Raw genomic sequence first — 24595 nt, forward strand, 5'->3', positions numbered from 1 at the left:
ATTATGGAGGAAAAAAATTATGAGATAAAACTCTTAGAAATAATAAAAATTTACTTTTTTAAAAAAAATTTCTCTTCATAATTTTTTCTCCTCCCTACTTTTTCCTAACTTTTTTCTCAATCCAAATCAAGCCAAATTTGGTTGAGAATAAAAACTATAGACCTCATAAATAAAAATTAACATATCATTAAGATCTAATCACAACTCAAGTTTTCAAATTCAGTTATATATATATATATATATTTCAGCACTGTAAATTTTTTTAAAAAATCTTGATTTGATACTAACCTTCTTATAAGGTATATTTAGTTGCCATTCCATTATGAAGTTTGAACAAGTACCCTATTAATTTTTTAAGAAAAATATGATTAAAATAAGTAGAGAACTTAAATAAAACAAATGGGTGCTTTATATGGTAATTGAATAGAAATCCAAATTCAACCCTCACTACCAAGGGCCGCCCGTCCTGGAAATCAAAAGTGCCAACTCACTTAATTAATATGCCCGACCCCCCGCCCCCTTCTTTTTTTCCTCTGATAAATTAAATAACCAATTTGCATAGCTATAATCACATTCATTGGCCAATTTTCTTAAAATTAGGATTATTTATAAGAAGTTAAGAACCAATGAATATCGAATATGATAGGACGATATATATGGAAATGATGAAACTCCAAGTCCTTCATTGTAATTTTCCCATTTAACACACGTAATTACACTCATAATTTCACACCCGTATCCTTACATAACCACGATTATATAACTATTCATTCATCTGCATATATCTTTTCTCTTCTGTCATAAAAGACCGTCTCAAGTCGTCGTCGTCGTCGTCTTCTTCGACATTTCACTCTCTTTCTAACTTGTAAGTAAGCCAATATGGAAGCCTACCACCCAACTTCCAAACCCTCAAAACCCAATTTCTTCTCTCGCAGACTCAACCTTTACTATTTAGTGGCCTTTCTCTGCCTCATCTTCTACCTCTTCGGCGCCTATCAACAAGGCGGCCGTATCACCACCACCGCCATAGCCGCCACCGGAGTCGGCCGTCCGTGTTATCTCAAACCCAAGACCATCAACTTCCATTCTCTCCACAACACCTCATCACTACCCTCATCGGAACCACCCAAGCTGTACCGTCGCTGCGGCGTTGAGTATAGCGAGTACACGCCGTGTGAGGATCGTGATAGGTCGTTGAAGTACTCGAGGAACAGGATGATTTACAGGGAGCGGCATTGCCCGGAGAAGAAGGAGATGCTTAAGTGTCGTGTTCCGGCGCCGTTTGGGTATAAGATCCCATTCCGGTGGCCGGAGAGCCGTGACGTGGTGTGGTACGTTAACGTGCCGCACCGGGAGCTGACGGTGGAGAAGGCGGTGCAGAATTGGATCCGGTATGAGGGTGATCGGTTTAGGTTTCCTGGGGGAGGGACCATGTTTCCTAACGGTGCGGACGCATACATTGATGATATCGGCAAGCTGATCGATCTCAGAGATGGCTCTATCAGAACCGCCCTGGACACCGGGTGTGGGGTATGGTTCTTTGTCGTCTTCTTTGTTTTCATAATTTTACAAACAGCCTCTTCTTTTTTTGGAAGGTCATAAAAATTATATTAATAATAAAATGAAAGGGGGGAAAAAAGTCACACGGCAGCTAAAGTGACTCCAGCTCAAACAGCCTCTTCTTAAAATAAACACGTCACAGGGATGACCCTTTCCCCCCTCAAAATACTATTTTTTATATATTATTTATATTCAGTAAAATTTATTAAAATAAAAATTCTGCTATTTATAAAAGTGTGGCTCACCTCAGTGCAAAAAAAATTAAATATAGTCCTGCATTATAGTACATATGTTAATTAATAAGAAAAAAATTATAAATATTAATGTTCATTGGTCATATATCTTTTGCATGACCAAAATTATATTGCCAACTTTCTTGTTGGTGGTTCTAATCTAAAATATCTTTTAGAAATTATTTTATTAATTTTCTAGTAGGGTGGCTTGAGAATATATTGGGTATCTTCTTTTTACCCAAAAAAAATATGAATTGTATATAATTGAATAGATAAACAAACAAAAGAGAAAAATATTAAACTTGTTTTACCCACTTTAATTTTTATTTTGTTTTTTTGTTATACCCTCTTTAATTTTAAACAACTTAATTAGTATTTATAGTAATAAAAAATGTTTACTTACTTATAAATATTTCCCTGATCCTATTTATAAATCACTTCTGACATATTTCATCAAAATAAATAAAAAAACTTTAAACTTAAGTTCTTAAATTTGCCCTTATTAATATATATACTTTAATAATATATTTTTTCTCTCAAACATGTAATCGAAAATAAAAGAAGAAATATGTTATGAAAATTTAATAATATGATAAATAAACATTTCTCTCTCTGTCTTATAAATAAAATTGAAGGTAATACTTATTAAGGATGCCTCGAACTAGATTCTAAATTAGGGATTTGGGAGATTGTGAGGTTATAATCAAAGCAAAGCTGTACTTTTGGTTAATTAAGGTGCCTTATTTCTCGCATGAAGCATTTGTCTGAGTATCAATTAGTGATCCACGAATCTAATTCTAATTAATAGCTTTTATTCTATATAAAAACCTATTAAAGGTTAAATTCTTTCACCTTAATCTTTCAAATAGAACCAGTAGTTAGGGGGTGAGCCGGTTTATTTGGGCTGAATTTATTTACATTAAGTTTAAAATACTTAAATATATTAAAAAAATTTATATAATCAAGCTCAACTATAAACCTTTAGTTTTTCAGTCTTATTTATCCCAAATAAAATTAAAGTAAGAAAAATCTTTTAAACTCTCAAATTCAACCCTAAAAGTTTATTCAAACTGATCTATCAAATTTAGCCAAAATTACTACCCTTACTTTCAAGGAGGGTGGGATATTTTGACATTGCCACATCTAGTGTTGAATTGATATGACAATTTTTAAGGACTTTTTTTTTATTGAGAATGATTTTATCAATATTAATAATTATTAATAAATATATTAATAAAAACATAGCACCGAAAAATTATAAATAATATAATGCTCATTCTTTAATTATGCAGAGATATAGATTAGACGAGTTTGAGAAGAAACGAGAAACTATGTTTTCCGAAAAAGGAACAAAATAGTAGTGGCAGGTGCCTTTAAAACCATGTTGTCGTTTTGGCGAAAACACAGGTTGCGAGCTGGGGAGCGTATCTGATGCGGCGGGGCATAATAACAGTGTCAATAGCACCGAGAGACACACACGAAGCTCAAGTCCAGTTCGCTCTTGAACGAGGAGTCCCTGCTCTTATCGGGGTCTTGGCCTCCAAGAGGCTCCCTTTCCCTTCCCGCGCTTTCGACATCGCGCACTGCTCTCGCTGCCTCATTCCCTGGGCCCAATACGGTACGTCGTTAATCCGAATGGCCTCTAAAAATTCCATCTCTCTAGTGTATCTGGTATAATGTATCGAGGCTTAAGCTTTCAATTGTTTTTTTCCCCTTCTGATCATTAGGTTTTATATAATAGGATTAAGGTATAATTTTATTTTTAAATTATGCTCAAAAAAATAATATTACCCCTAAACTACTCATCGTAATAATGTTACCCCTAAACTAATTAAATCGATGCAATATATTGCCCTCCCCGTTTAATGTTCGTTATTGTAGCCAATGGGACTTAGTTTTTATGAGTTAAGGTATAATTTTGCTCTTAAACTATTCTTAAAGGAGCAACATCTTCCCTAAATTAATTAAATATGAGCAATGTTGCTCCCGCCATTCAAAAATTATAAATGTTTATTAATTAAAGAGAGATAATAAAAAGTACTTTTTGTACTAGTGTCATTTCATTCACATCTTTTCTTAAATTCAATATTCATGTGAAAATATTTATCAGTGTTATGATATTCTCCACTAACATTTCAACGAGTCATAAATTATACATTGAGAAGAATTTTTGTACTAATTTTCTTTAGTGACAAATATAAAAATAGTTGAAGTATAAATTCACACTGACAACACTATATGAGGAGCTCTTGATCCACCAAAAAGCATATAAATAACATTTTTAGGGTAAAAAGATGAACAAAATTGACTATCATAAATAAATATACTCTCTCATAGGCATGCATTATAAACAAAAAAGTCTATACATAAACCATCATAAAGTGGTTACCCAAAAACTAATTTATCTACTAAAATTCTACAATCTAGTTGAAATCGTAACTTGATTCAATGTTAACTAGAGAAGGATAATAAAAAGTGAATCTCACTAGCTACAATTAATGGACATTTATGATTTTCAAATTGCAAGGGAAACATTGCTCTTTTGAAAATAGTTTAGGGATAAAATTACATCTTAACTTACGAAAAGTGAGTTTCACTAGTTATAGTAATAGACATTTAAATGGCAAGAGCAACATTATTCTAATTTAATCAGTTTAAGAGTAACATTGCTTTTCTGAAAATAATTCAAGAGCAAAATTACACTTTAACCTTATATAATATAAGAAATATGTTAATATCACATGTTGGTGTAACTAGAGTTAGGGATACAAGTTACTAGATCCATATCTTCTCAGAGGCATTCTCCCTCATCATCTCAATCTTAGCCCTTCAATAAATATTCAATATCTCATACTTTGCTACATCATCTCATGTAAAAATAATTTATTCAACTTTTTCTAAAAAATTTTTGGTTAGATTTTTTAAAATAAGTTTTTATTAGATAGCTCACAATGGAATTTGTATAAGTTAGACTTACAGCCTGACTTACTCTATAAATTTTTTAAACATATTTTTATTAAATAGATTAGGTCAGAGTTTGAATAAGTCAAACTATAAATACCTACTTATAGTCTAATTTACTCTGTAAATTTTTTTACTCAAATTTTTATTAAATAAGTCTCTTTATAAAAATCTATCGGGTAAGCTGGATTATAAGTCTCTTTATAAAATGCTGCTGGGTAATTTTTTAGAATAAATTTTGAAAATAGAAAATGAAATTAAAATCCAATTTAATGAAATAATTATTTTTAAAATAAAATTATTTTTACATGAGATGTGATAAAGTATGGGGCATCAGATGTTTATTGGACCGCTAAGATTGAGATGCCAAGAGATGCTGAGGGAAGACACCTCTGAGAAGGAATCTGGATCCCAAGTCACCTGGCAAGTTGTAGATTGTGACCCGTTGCCTGCCGCTGTATGCAAGTGCATATTAAAAAGGCTTCGTTTTTAACTGGTTTGGTGAGATCGGCTGAAAATAATTCACTTTAAAGCAAATTAGCTCCTACATATTTTCTTAACTCAACTGTCATTGTTTTTTTTTGGCGGGTTGGACTAACTCCACATGAAACTATATAGTTTTAGACTTTTTTAATACTTTTAAAAAAATAAATAAAATATGCACAATTTTAGGATATTTTCTTTACAAAATTTATTAAAAAAATTATACCATTTCATGGCATATCAAAATCATTTCATTACCATTAGAAATATTAAAAAATCGGTCACGTTTACTTATTAGAAAGGAATGAAATGGAATTGATTAAAAAAATGAAGGTAAAAATAAGATAATTAAAAGAGATATATAAACACATTTATAAGAGAGGGGGTGTAATTTAGTTTATGAAATTGAGAATCATGATTTATGAGATTTTTAGAAGGTGTAATGATTTCCACATTTATAATATACATCAATGAGTTTTATCATGTTTACTATAGGAAAAAGTGTGATTTAGTTTGTTTTTATTTTATTTTTTCAATTCATTCCATTCTATTTTTTTTAGTAATCAAACGTGATTGAAAGGTTGGGCCATTGCAAGAAATATTAAAAAAAAAAACAAGAATCATCTATCAGACCCCTCATTCTTCAAATTCTTGCAACATTAGGAAGTTAGGATATTACCAACAACATTAGAAAATGAGATATTAAAGAATGAGGAGTTAGTAGAGTTGTCAATAAGTGCTACCACAATCTTTATAAACTTGATTCTTAAGTGCTCAAGCCTATAAACCCTCTTATCTTAAAATTATCACTTTTGTAAAGCTCGACCTTTATTGACAGGGCTCAAGGGCCCCAAAAGCTTGCATAACTTTGTTTTAAAATTAAAATTTCTCCACCAACAAGATTCTTATATTGGTAGTGGGGTTTGATCCCACAACCTTATATATTATGAGTCAAATTCTTATTAACTGGACTAATTTTTGTTGGTTAAAATTAAAATTTCTAATTATACTAATACATATATAAATTGAAAAGTATCTTAATTAAATATCTAAAATATAAATATTATTTAGTCCATATTTAAAAATAAAACATTAGACCTTTCAGAGGAAGATATATTTGAAAGAGATAGTGTTACTTCAACAACCTTAATAACTCCATCTTCATTATCTAAAATAAATATTTAACAAATTGTGTTATTTTCATGTATTCATTCAAAATTTAAAATAAATTATATAAATAAAATTTTAAAAATTATAAAAGCTTAAGAGCCAACCTATAACACTTGCCCCGAGTGTTATCTAAAAATTACATAATTCAAATAAACTAAGTGTGGTTAAGGAGTTGATCCTAAAACCAACTTAGAAAACAAATAATTTAAATCACTAAACGAATACACTATCGTAAAATAAACATTTAAAATCTTTAGAAAAATTTATAGGTTCTACCTATAATGCACGAAAGCAAGCTAGATGAAAGCAGGATAAAAAGATGCTGTCATAACAGCATTAAATTGCTGCCATAACGGCCCTCCAGGGCCAACTTCTGGGAGGCGTCGTTCTGCTATTCAACCTTCGATTGAAATGATTTTAAAACTCACACATCATTTTTAATAATTACTAGTAGTGTACCAAATTTCAAAAAGATCTAACAGATGGATTGAAATTCATACATGTTACAAATTCAACAACTTTACAGTCATGACAGCATTAACAACACCTCCGGATCAACTGCTAGAGTGTACTGTTTTTTCGTATGATGTTCGATTGAGGTGATTTCAAAGACCACATGAAGATTATAAAATTTTTTACTTGTGATCCAAATTTCAAGAAAATCCGACAGTCGGATTGAAATTTAGACACCCAAATGTAAAAGTATAGCTTTTTGGTAAAAATCATTTTCCAAATTGTCTAAATCTCATCTTAATGGTCACAAACTTATGAACACACTTTAGACACGTCAAATAGGACTAGGAGTACTTGATAGAACATTTACATGATAGGAAAACCTCTTATATCACAATTTGACTACTCGAGTGTCATTTTCTAAAATGGACCCTAAGCTCTCAAAGTTTACAAATCACATAAGAGTGGCCAAAAACCATTCCAAATACCATATACACATATGAATATACATGCTAAACATTTTTACTTAGCTCAAAGATCCCTGTGGGGCCCACGCACCCACTCTTTCTATCCAAGGTGTATATTTACCCACAGCACATCATTCGCAATGCAATCATTTTGTATTTGCTTGTATACCACATATATATCAAAATAAATATTTGCTTCTAGTGAAACTTAAATCCATCAAAATCACACACCATAACCAAGTTTCCTAGTCATAAGTCTACAAGCAGACAAAAATTTATACAAAATCATACAATCTACACATATTCACATATATATGTATAATCACATCCTACTAACACCCTGATCCTAAATACATTATAATATATTTACTTAAAAGAAAGGGATTGTAGTTCTTTACAATCCACAAATAACCCCTGACTCTGCTCCTTTCCCCATCTACCATTGGATCCTTCACTTAGACCTAAAAATATTGAAAAGAAAGGAGTGAGACAACCACAGTCTCATTAATAAAGAAATCTACATTTATTATTACAAAGTAAGCCATAGTCAAAATAAATGAATAAGAGATTAAACATAACATATAATTTAATCATTTGAAATGCATGAATGCATGATGTAGGTCGGTATGACCTTTCTTGACCGACGGAATGCCCCCTGACACTCTTTAGCTCGCAGGTAAACCTTATACCTACTTATACCTCCATAAGCACAAAATATAAAATAAGGCATGATCAAATCTACCTAACCACCTATGCTTCTTCACGTGAATCCTAAGCAACCAAACCTAACTCCTTCCCAGAGCTAGCTCGACTTACTCTTCATGTGAGGGCTACCTTGGCCTAAGGACTCAGTCTTAAACTTCATATGTCGGATTCCATCTCCCACTGAGAGGTGTCAAACACTCAATCTACTAACCATTTTAGCGCATTGAGCCTACAATACGAAAGGCAACACTGGATACTGGCAATGTGCCATAGAATATTATAGGCCCACACTTTTTCATTGGTGAACTTCCACTAGCATTATGCTTTTCACTCTTGTCTACATTTCCTGAGTATTGACCATTTCAACAATTTAAGATAGCATAACAAATATCACTCCTCCCTTAAGCGGTTTCTTAGCCTATTTAATGTACCTAACTCAATTACACTTTCTTAAGTATAACTTCCATTCTCTATAATTACAATGCATGCAATTAATCTCGTTTCCATGAAAATATTATTGTTAAACAAATAGAAAATATATATGCACTATTATCCAAGTAATACCCCATAAGTCTTTATAAAACACAATTAATTACATTTAATCATTTAAAATATGTAATGCATGATAACTAGTAATATTTATTTAAAAATAGCTAAATAAAGCAATAAGAAATATAGATTCCCTTGTTACCTTAATTCTTTTATACTAAAAAGATTTTCCCTTGTACAAAAAATGAAACTTGGGTTGTTTTTTATCCTCCAATTAAGTTCCACTAATAATTTGCTACAACATATAAGTGATTCATATAACTTTTCATGGCAAATAGCATTAATGAAGACTATAACTCATACCACACAACTTGGGTCAATAAGTCATAATCCATCATGATGGTCTATATATTAAACCAACCATTCACATAATATCACTTAACCACCAAAATTATTTATTAGCCACCATTAGGCCAATTTTCAAATTTATATAATTTTTAATCAATTAAAAACCTTCACTTATTGTCACCAACTTTAATAATTAACCCTTATAATTAAAACCAAAACTTAATCTAAATCTTATTGAATTTAAATAGCAGAATTATAACTAAATTGATAGGTTTAAACCATTGAAGAGTGAACCCCAATCTCTTAGGGTTTGATTTTTGCCTTAAAACTCTATTTTTCATCCAATTGCTCACTCAAAATATTAGAGCACTATATAAAAACTCAAAACAACCTCTATAAGATCTAAAAAAAATCAAAGCTTACAAGAACAAAACATTTGGGATCAAAATCAAGAATTTTTCTCTTCCAAAAACACAAGAAAACCAAGAGGGAAGGAAGATAATTGAAGTAAGGAGTTTACCTATTGTATAGCCAAGCTCGCAACGGCAACAAAGCCTTCTAGATCTAAGCCTAACCCCCTATCTTCCTCCTCTCTTCTTCCTCTCACTCCCTTGTTTTCTTGCTCTTTGTTTCTTTGCTTTCTTTGTTTCATTTCTACGTGTATTGCCCTTTAAAAAACTGATCCAAACACTTTAGAAAAAATTATAATGAAGGGCCCAACATTTCTTTATTATAACACAAAAGCCCCGAGCAATTGTAGTAATTTTTTCTATAATTAAAAATAAAATAAAACTAAACTTTTATTTAGTATAATTTGAATTCTAAATCTTTATTAAATTATTTTTAATTTTAATTTAATTATAAATTTATTTATAAATATTTTATTTTAAATTAAATTCAAGTGTTAAAAATTGTAAGATATTACACAACTCAAGCTTGAATTCATTTTTGTAGGGTTTACAAGAAAAGTGTCCAAAAACCTTTTTACACCAAAATCTTTTTTTTTTCTAAAGCTCAACCTTCAAAATAAAATTCAAGGCCTAAGTAGGTAGCTTGTCAAGCCTGGCTCTTGTTAATGACTCTAGTCCTAGATTAGAGGCTCCAGACCTATCATATACACTGCAATTAATATGGTGTTGTGTATATAGATGGGATGTATCTGAACGAAGTGGATAGGGTTGTGCGACCGGGAGGGTATTGGATTCTGTCAGGGCCACCCATAAACTGGAAGAGACACTGGAAAGGGTGGGAGAGAACGAAGGAGGATCTGAACAAAGAGCAAAAGAGTATTGAGAAGGTAGCGAGAAGCCTGTGCTGGAACAAGGTGGTGGAGAAGGATGATATTGCCATCTGGCAAAAGCCCATTAACCATTTTCACTGCAAACCCATTCTTCGTTCCTTCTGTCCCTCTCCCAGTAATCACACTCATCCTGACCTCGCCTGGTAAATTCATCAACTCCTTCATTTTCGGCTTTATTATGCATCTTTAAATATATTTTATTAATTACTATAATGTGATCCTTTAAATTTAATTTTTATTAATTTAATTAGTCTCTTGTGTTTCTTTAATTTAACTTTGAAACACAAATTAACTTTTAAATTAAATATATTGTGTGTACATAAAGTATTCATTTGGTCCTACATTTATAAGTCAGAGAGAGTATTTGTTTTAATCTTATTTATAAAATACTTAAATTATTATTATATTCATCTTATCTTTATCGTTTTACCCTATTAAATGGGGAAAGATTATTAAATGATAGACATTTTATTTTTAAAATATGTATATTTAGCAAAGATAAAGTTAAAAATTTATTAAATTTTTAGACCGAGTTAATAAGATTTAAGGTTTCTTTCGTTCTTGTAAAAATATTAGAAGTAACTTACAAACAGGACTAAAGGGAGTATATGTTGATGACTTGGCACAGATATGTTGTTAAATGAAAATAAATTGACCTTCAAATCAATTTAATTTTTTTATTTTTAGAAATTTTTGAACATGCTTCCTTTTTCCTAATTGCCTAATTAGTTACATTTCTTTTTATTAATCCATATGACTGTGCATTTAATATTTTGCTATCCATGTTAATAGATTTTAGCGGTGTTATACTCCCTCTTTTAATAATAAGGACTAACTTGATTATTGGAAAAACTTAAAAAATTAAGAAAAAAATATAACTTTTAGTCCTGATAGTTTTAATGTGTTTTGGTGTAAGTCTTTATAATTCTTTTTTATTATTCCAATTCCTTTTAATTTATTTTATATGCAATATTAGTTCCTTTACTTTTAAATATGCTTAGAAGGATGATGTGATAGCACTAACAATATTATTTTTTGAACTGTCACTAGTGCCATTAACGTAGAAGTTAAAGAAGCATCCAAATCTTATATGACAAAGGAAACATGTGCTATGACCCCACAAAGTTGAAGGTTTATTAGGGTATGAGTTAAAGGAAAAATGCTCGACCTCCATTGACCCTACATGCTCGGATGTTAGAATACACTATCGGATGTTGTCCTGCTAGATGTATGTTAGTGAGGGATTAATGTTGTAGAGGGGATAAGCTAGAGGGACATGAAAAGATGAAAAAAAAAGTCGCGAAAACTTATACCAAAACACATTAAAACTATAGGAACTGAACGTTGAATTATCTCATAAAATCAATAAAAATTAAACTTAAAATAAAACATTGATAATTGAGGCAAACTTAAGGCTAAAAGTTTCATATATCCAATTTTTTTAAAATTTATCGGTTTTGAATAATTGTCATAATATATATATATATATATATTCAGGTACACAGACATGCAAACTTGTTTGAGTGGTCTGCCGGAAGTATCAAAGAAGGAAGAGACAGCAGGTGGCATACTGAAGAGGTGGCCTGAAAGATTAAGTGCTGTTCCTCCGAGGATTTACAAGGGAACAATGGAAGGAATTAATGCTGAGACATTCCAGAAGGATTCAGAACTGTGGCATAAACGAGTTTCTTATTACAAGGAAGTGAATACTCAGATTGGTCAATCCAGATATCGAAACCTCTTGGACATGAACGCTTACCTTGGTGGATTTGCAGCTGCTTTAAGTAACAATCCCGTTTGGGTCATGAACGTGGTTCCTCCTCAGTCTCAGGTTAACAGACTCGGCGCCATATTCGAACGCGGATTGATCGGAACCTACCATGATTGGTTAGCTCCCTCCGCCCCTCCCTATCTGATTTAGTTAGTGTTTTAAGAACTAAACCGATCCGGATGGTCAGATTAGTTGGATCACCACCAGTGGCAAAGTCAGGACCTGAGTTAGGGGTATGAAATAATTTAATAAAAATTAATTTTTTAAAAAATAATAATTATGTTAGGACTAAAATTGTTATAACATAAATAGTTTTATCATTATTTTTCATTTTAAAAAATTATATTAAACAGATTAGTATGGTTTTTTATTATAAATATACTCTTTATATTTTATCTAAATCATTAAAATGTTATATATTTAATACTTTTTTCAACCTAAATATTTTTCATTTAATTCATAGAGTGCAAAATATCAAGAGTAGGGGTGCAAAGTTGTAAATTTTATATACTCCATTTATAATTTTTTTCAAAGTAAGGGGATACATTTGCACCCCTCAACCCAATGTGACTCCGCTCCCTAGATACAAAAATGACTCAATTTGACTTGTTAATCTATTTTGGAGATTAATCCATTTTAGAACATTTTGAATTGGCATTAGCAGTTCTGACAGAACTGGAATTAACTCAAAACCAGAAATACTTACACTATTTTGAATCGATTTTGTTACTCTTATTTTAGATATGAAAATTTTTATTGAATTTAAAAATATTAATGTCAACTTCCTCTTGGAAGTTGTTGCAGTAAAAATGAGTCCATGATTTATTTATTGGTATTATATATGAATTAAAGTATAGAGTAATTAAATTGAAAATTGATCATTTAATTTGCTTTAAGAGGACAAGCCAGATAAATTAAAAAAATATGCATATAAAAAATGAGAACATTAAAAATTAATATGTTATGACTTAATGACTTTGAATTAAGAATAATATTATTTGTATTTTTAATGTTATATATATTATATAAATATTTTTTATTTAATTATTATGTTATTGGTTTAACCATGCATGAGAACCATGACCTACTAAGCTATCTTGTTAGTCATCCATTTTAGTTGTTAAAACATTGGATTCAGTAATGGAGCTTATGCTGATGGCCTTTGAATATATCTTCCTTCTTGCAGGTGTGAAGCAATGTCTACTTATCCTAGAACTTACGATCTGATTCATGCTGATTCTGTATTCACTCTTTATGATAGCAGGTATATATATATATATATATATTGGCCTTACTATGCAGTATAGCTTTGCTTCTTCCTTTGAAATTAACCATGCAAATTGTGAATCATGAAATTAAGCTGAGTTTTTCATTTGGGTTTTACTTTGTAGATGTGAGATGGAGGATATTCTGATAGAGATGGATAGGATTCTGAGACCTGAAGGAAGTGTAATTATCAGAGACGACGTGGATATTTTGGTCAAAGTGCAGAAACTGGTTGAAGGAATGGAGTGGGAGAGTCAAATTGTTGACCATGAAGATGGACCTCTTGAACGGCAAAAGCTTTTGTTTGTGGTCAAGAAATATTGGACAGCTCCTGAACCTTCTTCTTCTGACTAATTTTGTTTTTTTTTTTCAAGAGATAATAAAGTGTTTTTGGATTTTTTTCCCCAGCTTTAATTCGATTAATTTATGTTCCTTATTTTTTTTATTACATTCTGTATCAAATATTTCGGGGGGGGGGATTGCATTTGATTTTTACATTTTACAAAGTTCTTTAATTAAAAAAATATAATGACAAATTCATTAAAATCAATATAATAATATCAATTAATATAGGGTTTATGCATTTGATTTTTGCATTTTATCAATATAATATCAACTTATATATGGTTTATGCAAGCAATTTGTCCAATAGTGGGCTTTGAGCCCATGAAAAGTTTACTACTAGCTAGTCTCTCTAAAAGTTTATTTTGGCGCAACTGTAACTAAATGAGATAAATAAAAAATCCTTTGTAATATAATTTGTAAAAGAAGTACTGTGAATCTAAGATAAATGATAATTTATAAATAAGTCTCATTATTTTGTACTCTGTTTCATAATATTCCTTAGATTCACTGGCGGATCTATAACGACCTTGTCATTATTTTGTATATCGTTGCTAGATACAGTCGCGGAGCTAGAACGACTTTGGGCTAGGGGTGCAATTTTTTTTCAAAAAATAATAGTTTAAAAAAGTATTTAACAATATAAAAAATCAATTATATATATTTAATATTGTAATGGGTTTTGAATTAAAAAATTAAAAAATTTGGATCCGTGTTTAAAAAAAGAATCAAATGAATTTAATGCCAAAGTATTAAAAAAGGGGTACAAAATCTAAAAATCTATATCCGTGTTTTTTTTTTTTTTCGAGTGATGGGGCATACGTGGCTTTGTCACTGCTGGTAGTATCACTAATTAATTCATACTATGATTATTTTTTACTGTACACAAATTCTTTTACTAGTACCAATCCTATTTAAAACACAATCAAGTATTAAACATGTGCACTTTTTGATGTAGGAATTCAAGTATTAGTTTATCAGTTTATGAAAGATTAACTCCTTCCATTAGATTTAATAGTTAGTTATTATCATTATATTTTGAAGGAAAAATAACAATCAAGGACTGCCAAAAGAAATTTATATCAATTAAAGAGCAATTGTTATTAAAACCTGAATGGAAAATAAGTCTGAATGAATTGCTATTAATTTAGAATGAATTGTTAAAACTCGAATGAATATTTATTAATAAAAGACTAACCCAAATCAATAAGTATCCATTTACGTTTTGACAACAAGTGATCTTTAACTGATATAACTTTCTTTCAATTGACCTTGATTGACAGTTTTTCTATTTTAAATGAGATAACATTTTAGGAATGGTGTTTTTTTTCCTATAAAAAATTTAAACCCGAGAACTTATATACCAATGTTCAACATCGTAAGTTATGAGATTGACTGATTAAGGATTATTACTATTATTACTATTATTATTATTATTATTATTATTATAAAAAATGTTAAAAATATGAAAAATTAAATAAAATTAATTAAATATTCAAAATTGAATGGCGATTCAATTTGCGTGAGGACGCCAACGCAAAACTTGCGAAGCAAAAACGCACAAGAAGGCAGGCGAGTCACACGAAAACACAGCACCACCGCTTCAACTCATCCCTATAAAACGCGACCTTTGCTCCCGCAGAAAATCACAGAACAGAACTTTATATTAATTATTTCAACATTCTGATCAGATTACTCAAAGCGAGATCGATCGATGGCATCTACTCTAGCACGTGCAGTGGTGGTGATGGCGGTAGCACTGATGGCGGCGGTGGCCATAGAAAAAGCTGAGGCACAGAGCGACGGCAACTGTGCGAACGGAGTGAGCAGGCTGACTGTGTGCGCGCCGTTCGTGGTGCCCGGAAACAACTCGGCGCCGAGTGCCGAGTGCTGCTCTGCACTCGGAGAGGTCGACCGTGACTGCCTCTGCAACACTCTCCGGGTCGCTTATCAACTTCCTTCTCAGTGTCACCTTCCCTCCTTCAATTGTCCTTCATCAAGTATGTATATATTATTTAAGGGTTAAATGATACTTTTATCCTTAACTTATTAGTTCTGCTGTCAAGACTCTAAACTTACATTTTATTCCTATTTATTAGGCATAGATAGAATTTTTTTTTAGTTTTATTTATAAATCATCTCATTAAATTTTTATCATAAATTTAATTTTTTCATTTACTTTTCATTGAATTTTTCAAAAAAAAAATGTTATTAAATTATATATATTTAATAAAGACAAAGTTAAAAAATTATTAAATTTTTAGATAGAGAGTTAATAAGTTTTAAATTTTTTCTTGATGCTAATAAAATTTTTTTTTACAGAAAAAAATATGTTGGAAGTCATTTATAAAAAAGACTAGAGGAGCAATTAAGATGTAATGTTTCCCATCGATTTTTAAAAATAGTGCAATATTAACTTATTAAAATTTTAACCATTACTTGATTAGAAAATATTAAAAAAAATTACAAAAAATATATAAAAGATTACTGCAAAGGAACAAGAAATTTTTATTGGTCTTCTTCTCCATAATTTTTTAAGTTCTTTTGTGTAATTTTATGGTGACAAAATATTATTAGCGAACTTTTCTAGACTTCATTCAATATTTTGAAAGAATTTTTTAAAAAGATCAATTATTTTTAAATAGAAAATTTTATAAAATTTTTTGAACCCTCTGGTCATGGCGCGGGTACTGGCTTTGCCACTCTTTCACTCTTTCGTACTTATTTAAGCATTTAGAATGCATGATTATTTCGACCCAAAAAAAAAAAAACGAAAGAAAGAAAGAAAGAATGCATGATTATTTGTCTGATATCACAATTATAAAATGACCTTTAAATTTGTTTTCATAGAAGTCATCAATATATTATTAATATTATTATACAAGATCTTCATTTGACCCAATCAAAAAATCGTTCATTCGAAGAGCTGCTGAAACAATTATCAGATTGTAATTAAGTTGATCCTGCAATTGAATCCATGTTTTTACCTTATTTATATAACTTGTCGGATTTTGAAAATTTTAACACACACACATGTAGTACATATACACTTCTGCATAATTATTCAGTTTTCCAATAATAATTTGTGGTGATATCATTTGTGAAGCTTGAAGCAGGTCCAATTGGGTACGGTGAATAATGTTGACGAGAAGCTCAACTTGGCGACCTTTTCATACATTTGTAGGATTTCAACCATTGACCTATTTTGATGTTATATACTATATATTAGACATCTGTCCGGTAAGATCATAATATAAACTATATAAAAAGAAAATGCCTCGGTCATCATGAAATAAAAATATTGTTGGCTTCCTCTTTGTTTAATTTGTGAATCTTCTTTGACTTTTCTTGTTTTTGTGAAATTTGTCTTCCCCGGATCAGGTCAGAAAAAAAATCAGCATATAACATGTGGTTAGAACAGTTATGGAATGTCTTTGATTTTAAAATAAAAATAAAAAAGATATTAAAATTTTAAATAAAATATTTTAAATTGTTATCTCTCTCATGCGCGCACATAAGATATCAGTATAAAATCATAATATCTATAGACCTTGGACAATACACTATCCGGTCTTTATTATAAGGCATGTTTTATAAGAGATTGATGGTTTTTAATGTGAAGTATTAATTATGTTTTTCTAATATTACACCTATATAAACACATCAACTATTAAAGATAATGTAATGCAAATTTTGAAAAATTTGTAAAATTGAAAGGTTTTTTCTTTTTTTAATTTTCAAACAAAGTCAATGACATAACAACCTCTCACTAGTTGTAGTGAGATGGTTAAACGTATCTTATAATAGAAATTGGAGAGAATTTTTCTTGCATTTAAAGCCAAAGTATAGAGTAACATTTTGTGTATATAAGTGATGAGATATTTGGGAAATTTTTTATCAAGAACCAAATTTAAGAGTTATTTATTTGTAAAGATCTTTATGGTAAACACTTATAGTTCTTGTAAATTCAATTTTTTAAAACTAGACCCAATGATAAACTAAAAATGCTATCGGGTCATGGTTTTCATGGTTTAATTGATTAGATCGCTGTTCAAACTAGTGACATAATAATTAAAAAAATAGTAAGATTTATATGCCTATCTATGTAAAATAAAATATTAAAAATACTGATAGTGTCATTCCTTGTTTAGAGTTGTTGAGCCATAACATATTGTAATGTGCTCAACTCTACAATACAATTATCCACATACTTAGCCACTAATTAAAACACTACCATGGCAATTAAAAAGTAAGTAATTATTATCAAAAGATACCATAGTAGAAAGTATCAACCATAGTAAAATAAGACAAGGTACAAGACTAATGGCCCATTTGGTAGCAGTGAACTAGAGGGATAGAAGCAGAAGCGGAAGTGGAACCCATAAATTTAAGTGTTTGGTTTACATGAAGTGGGTTCTCTAGGGAAGTGAATTCCATCAATTATGGTGGAACTGGATTCCATACCTAGGCCTAAAGAATAGAGTTCCACCTCTCTAGAACTCCTTAATATGATCATTTTGCCCCTCACCCTCCATCCTTGAAACAACTTATTGATAAGCAACCCCATTTGAATAAATCCTACTACAGTTTTTTCTTTACTCTAGTAGAGCGACCCCTACCTTCACTATCATTGTAACATACTAGTTTTTATTTAAGGACTTAATTGGGGAAAGTGAGGATTTAAAATTAGGCACTACACCAAAACAGTGATGTTCTCAAAGCATATTTCTGTGAGACAACAATCTAAAATTCCATGAGAACATCATTTCTCATGCCAAAAGGTTTGTTACCAAAGTAGTCGAAGGAAAAAAAATTATTTTTTGAGGTTTAATTAAGGAATAAATTAGTATTTGAGGCATTTAATTATGGATTAAACTGGGTCTATAATCATATAAAGTGGTAATTAGGGTCAAAAATAGGTGTTAGGCCAAGTTAGGCCCAATAAAATTAGACTTAAGTGTGATTTGCCCACTCTACCTTGATCATGCACGAAGAAGCTAACAAAGGGCTCAACCACTCATAGACATCAATAGAGAAGGCGAGAGTTGTAACAGCCCTCCTGGGTCACCACTGCCTCTCCAGGGTCTTTTCCCAGGCGCTGGACAACACACATGTCACCACATGATTGCCGGCTTTCCCACTGGTGGTACAGTGGTTATTCCTCACCCCACCCTCACGGGGGTCTTTTGGAACCTCCCCAGACTCGAACCTCCAACCTCTACCACCTTAACGAAGTTGAGGCGAAGTCTGGTACCATTGAGTCAACTTGACTCAATGGTACCAGACTTCGCCTCAACTTCGTTAAGGTGGTAGAGGTTGGAGGTTCGAGTCTGGGAAGGTTTCAAAAGACCCCCGTGAGGGTGGGGTGAGGAATAACCACTGTACCACCAGTGGGAAAGCCGGCAATCATGTGGTGACATGTGTGTTGTCCAGCGCCTGGGAAAAGACCCTAGAGAAGCAGTGGTGACCCAGGAGGGCTGTTACATAAAAGGCGCCTTTTAATGTAACAGCCCTCCGCTCACCCCGCCTACCCGAGGTCTTTTGCGGCGCTGGACACTCTCCCCCCAGGCCCCACAACAGGGCGACCCCACCCCTCACGGTGAGCATCAGGAGACAAAGGCTTCCCCGCAGTAGTATGCGGATTATTCCCCTTGCGGAGAGCCTCCCCAAGTTCGATCCTCCAACCTCTCCTACATAACAAAGTTGAGGCTGAACCTGGTACCATTGAACCACATATGTAACACCCTCAAATTTACAAATTGATTTTTCGCAAATTATTAATTCAACAAATCATTTTTTTTCATTGAACCCTTATCATACCCTTATCATGGTAAAAAAAATTTTACCATGATACATCCAAGACAATATACCACAGGTCTTAAAATATCTCAAAAAACAATTAGAACCATGAGGGACAGACATGATCCTCATGGCATGTTATTCAAATCAAGTCATAAATTAAAAGGGACAGACATAATCCTCTTGAACATATAAATGCATTTAATAAAAAGGATTAGAGTTTACATGCTCCACAAAGAAGATATGTCCTAAATTGGCACAAGATACATTGTATAATCTAAAATAAGAGGCAACCTAAAAGATGGTGTCTCATACACCATAATTACACCTCTGGTGCTTTCTCGGTCGGACTCGCTCCTATAAAAATATTAACCACGGGGAATGAGACTTAAAAGTCCCAGTAACCAGAAATTAATATGTAATGATGCATGCGGATGTAACTAATCATGCGATTGCTAAGTGGGCACACAAAACATTTAACCGAACAATACTTTCAAACAAACCGAACAAGTATTTAATTTGCATGACTGCACCTTATATCCTCCTTTCGCCATGCTCGGACGCCAAATCACCCGGCCAAAGATGAGTTGGACCAAGCGACACGCCACTCATTGGATCCAATGAGGGCTTACCACGTGGTAATAATTAACCGAATAGAAATTCCCATTAACACCATACATTAAAATACCCTGACAAGTCATGCATCATTCAAATATCCAAATAGGAATATATCCGAACAATAATATCTCATCATGATAAATAAAAATAAATTTTTGACCCACTTGGCAATAATTTTAAACAAGTATATAACAGTATTTATTTTCAATAATTTATAGTTTTTCCAAACAACAAAACAACACATAACCATTCACAAACACACTCATCACAACACATTAATAATGGTTACCTTGTGTCTTAAATAACAAGTTCCCCTTCACAACTCCTTTTTCACCACTATCTTTGTCAATATAATCTACATAATTGTTTCACAATACTATATATTAATTTTACATTAAAATAAATAACTCTAATTTAAAGAGTTAGAAAGTCTTAGATCTATAATCCATATTAACACTAATTTAAGATTTATGCCTCATTTAACTTCCCAAATTCTTTTCTAAAATTCTCGTACCCTAATAAATTATTTTTAAGCCTCAAATCACTTCTAGTATCACAATTTCATCCTTCTATATTCTAAAAATTCGTCCAAAAATAAATTAAAAATTTTAGAATTATCTTGAAGCCTCAAATCACCTTTCTATAACCCCAAAAATACCTATTCATACTTAAATAAATATCTAATAATCAGAGGTTCATCCCTACATCTCAGATTCTACATAAATTCAACCATATAGATCTAGATTTTAACTCAAAAATTCTTAAACATGAGTTTCAACCTTAAAAAAATATTTTATAATATTTATTATATCCCTAAGAGTTTTAACCTATATTTTTAATCCATCATATCATCAGATTAACTATCCTATAGAAAAATCCTAATCAAAATATTTACTCTATCCTACAAAATAATCATATCACTAGAAAGCTAATATTATTTAGAAAATAACTAAGAAATTAATTTTGTAATTAAATAAATTTTTAAATACTAATCTAAACAGGAAAGTTAGAACATACCTGAAGAAAAAGAAAATAACCCCCCTTGCGAGAAAACACCGAGCAACATGAGAGGAAGAGAGAAAAATAATATAAAAATGGAATTGTGAGTCCCAAAATTATATTAAAAAAAACTATTGGTTGGAATTTAATTATTCAAACCTTTGGGCCAAAAGTTGCAATTTCCTCTAAATTGCATCTTAGCCTCTCATGCTTCCTAATGCACACACCCCCTCCTTTTTATACATGAAGGCACCTCTTCTCTTCCCTTATCTAACCAATGTGGGACTTAGAAACAACAACCTTCCACCCCCCTTTTTTTTGTTTCTTCTACCTTCTCTCTTTTTTTTAACACACACATAAAAAAAATTATTTATGTATTATATCTTAACTAAATATTGCTTATGTGGTTTTAAATTTAAATTTTTAAATTCATAATTAAATACCTAATCATAATATTATTTCTAAATAACCTCAAATAATATAAATTCCTATTATTATCATTTTTTCCTCAAAACCTAAATTCCACAATTTCTTTATTATATAAAAATCAGGATGTTACAAGAGTGCCTTGAGTTGTCACAATTACACTCAAACACAAAATGTGAAGGCTTAAATGTGTGTAGGTGTATATGCATTTAACAATCCTTATTTTGGAAATCAAATCAATTGTACAAGAGAAACCATAGAAAATTGTAAGAGCTCTATTAGGGCATGAAGATTTAATGAGTTAGAGTTTTCTTAAGCCTAGGAATCACTTAAGGTAAGTTCCTAATAGCCCTATTCTCTCCTATTCGACCTAGTTTTTCTTTAAATTTTAAGAAATTTTTCAATTAGAATTTTCCTATAAGGTTGAAGATTCAAAATTTTGGGCACTAATTCTGATTGTTGAGGTTAACAAAAGTGTAGTAGGTGTTTTCCAACATAATTTTGGAGTTGAAATTTGAATTTGATGATTATGGGTCAAACCCTAGATTGTTATGGGCATATTTTTGCTAAATCCAAACTTTACAGGTGTTTTGTGATAATTAGGAGTTAATTTAGGTTTAGAAAAATGTTTGGAAGTTGTTGGAATGATGATTTGATGCTTGGGTTAAACTTTATATTTTTAGAATTTAATTAGTGCAAAATTAAGTTTCTCAAAGAGTTTAATTATGATAATTAAAGAATTAACGGGCATACTAGAAGTGAATAAAAATAGAAATGATTTAAATTGAAGGTTTAAGTATATGGAGTAGTGTTGCATTAATGAGATTAATTAACCTACCCTAGATTAAGGTGTGATTGGTGCCTAATCATAAAGATTAATTATGTTTAGTATCGTGTTGCATGTAGATAAGGGGGTTGTAGGTATTGGTAATGAGAAATTATTTTTTTGGAGAAATCAAATGCAACCTCTACTAATTTTTTATAGTGTGTGCCTTTTGATTATTGTGTTTTGTTGAAATAAATTATTGTTTGGAAAATATTTTATTGGAAAAATGTGCATTTATTGTTGAAAACATTTAATTGCCAAGTGGGATATTAGTAGTGTGTGTATATATACATATATTGGTATGGAAAAAATATGTGTGAAAACATGATTTATTGTGTAGAAATATCTTTTGTCTAGAAAAACTCTTGATGAATGACTTGTCAGGTTTGTTTTGAAATATGTGCTATTGAAAATTTTCTTCAGAGATTACCCACCACGTCATAAGCTCTCATTAGACCCAATGACTGGTTATTAGCTTAACTCACTCATCTTTACCTTGGTGATTTAGTGCCGGGCACGGTGTATATAAAGGGAGATAAGGTGTTGCCATGTAAAATATTTTTGTTCAAATTGTTGGATGACATATGTTTGAAAAATTATTTTATTTTCCCTACTTAACAATCACATGATTAGTTACATTGCATGCATTATAACATTTTTAATGTTGGTTATTGAAACTTTTGTCTCTAATTTCTCATGGTTAATATTTTTATAGGTTTGAGACTAGTTGGAGGAGAACTTGAGGCTTAGATTTGGTGTATGGAATGCCACTTTATCTTTGTTATACCTTTTTTTTGTTAGTAATGCATGATTTCCAACTTAGGACAAATTGCGTTTATTTTGAGTATGTTGACTTTTGACTTTAGTATGACTTACATAAATTGCAGTCATGGGATTGGTATTTGACAGCCATGGTCTTCTTTGATTTGAATTAAAGTATTTCAATTATGTTTTAGAGACTTGATTGTTTGATTAATTTCCATATATATACATATATATTGTGTTGGATGGTTGTAATCCAACTATGAGTTTTCTTCATACATGTTTGTAATGTGTTTTATGATGTTTGAGGTAGTTATGTTGTAGTCAAGTGTACATCATTGTGAGGACTCTAGTATTATAATGTTAACAATTTGTGAAAAGTGTTGTTCATGCTAATATTGAGTATTAATGATTAAGTTCATATTTGGAAAGTGTGGTTCATCTTACTAAAGTTCTGTGTGCTAGTTATGGGTGTACACTTGAGTTACTTTGTTTGCTATTAATTGTGAATGATATGATATTTGGATTTAAATTACCTTGTGAACCATGCTTCATGTGTGTCTATGATTTTCAATCAAATGGTGGATTTTGATTATTGGTTTTTCAATGAGATCTAAATAAATTCACTTTAATTAATATTATTTTCCATTAGTATGTATTTATATAACTTATTTAGTTCCTTAATTACCATGATAGGCTTATTTTGTTATGTTTAAACTTTTTCCTACCATAGTAGATTTTTTTTTCTATTATGGTAAAGAAATATTTTATTGTAAGAAAAAATCTTTTCTTTCATGGGAAACTTTTATGAAATGAATTTGACTCTTTATTATCATGGTAAACTATTTTCTACCATGGTAGGATTTGAAAATGATATTTTAGGTTCTTACTCCCATGGTAAACCTTATTTACCATGGTAATATTTTGAAAAATTGTGTTGTACTCTTTAAGTATTTAATAGTTAAGCTTCGATTATTTAATCGTATTTTTGTTAAAAAAATTAAAGTAAAATTTTAGAGTGTACAATCACTGTCATAGAGGCTATTGTTTCCTTTTTAAATTCCTCTTGAAGCTTCTTATCACCCTTATCGTCGTTGTTGCTTTGCACCATAATTGCATTGTTACGTGCAATCCCATGAGAAAAATCACTCTATTTAGCAAATTGTTCTCTAAAACTCAAATAAGCATCACGGAGTCTCACAACTATGCTCCCTTTAATTTGTGCTTCCTACACTGCACATTTTCTATATGGCTTTGTCATACTGGGCAATTTGTGCTTGATTTGATATGAGTTTGATTTCAAAAATTTTGGTCAGTTCAATTTTTAGGCTTGTTTTATCTTCAATTCGACAAAACCCAATTAGAATGTTAGGCTTGCGAAGAGAGATGAGATTGCATATTTTGATAAAGAATTCTCAAAAGTTGTTGATCATATTTATCTTGGAGGAGACACTATTGCTAGGGGAGGTAGACCATCTATTATTATACAAAAGGAAGATGATTATACAAAAATGGTAACAGAAGTTTGTTTCTAGTGGTTGGAGCTGTTTCAAGTAGTGGTAATGGTTTTTTTTTAATGGTGAAGGGTATATTAGCCATTTCATATCATAAATAAAT

The 24595-nt window shown here is 31.0% G+C and overlaps 2 protein-coding genes across 2 annotated transcripts; both read left to right on the forward strand.

Annotated features, from left to right (window-relative positions):
• Positions 1-879: 879 nt before the first annotated feature.
• On the forward strand, positions 880-13578 carry LOC129287288 (probable methyltransferase PMT15). The gene is made up of 6 exons (XM_054923533.1): positions 880-1530; positions 3201-3411; positions 10018-10312; positions 11667-12056; positions 13127-13204; positions 13332-13578. Exons 1-6 carry the CDS (start codon positions 880-882, stop codon positions 13558-13560), a joined length of 1854 nt encoding a protein of 617 aa, XP_054779508.1. The 3' UTR covers positions 13561-13578.
• Positions 13579-15210: 1632 nt separating this feature from the next.
• On the forward strand, positions 15211-16872 carry LOC129307154 (protein MEN-8). Its single transcript, XM_054948038.1, has 2 exons — positions 15211-15548; positions 16655-16872. The coding sequence occupies exons 1-2, from the start codon at positions 15263-15265 to the stop codon at positions 16657-16659; spliced, it is 291 nt and encodes a 96-aa protein (XP_054804013.1). The 5' UTR covers positions 15211-15262; the 3' UTR covers positions 16660-16872.
• The last annotated feature ends 7723 nt before the right edge of the window (positions 16873-24595 follow it).

This window comes from Prosopis cineraria, unplaced genomic scaffold (genome assembly GCF_029017545.1).
Source record: "Prosopis cineraria cultivar Desert tree isolate PC_DT_omini unplaced genomic scaffold, ASM2901754v1 PC1, whole genome shotgun sequence".
Classification (NCBI taxonomy): Eukaryota; Viridiplantae; Streptophyta; class Magnoliopsida; order Fabales; family Fabaceae; genus Prosopis; species Prosopis cineraria.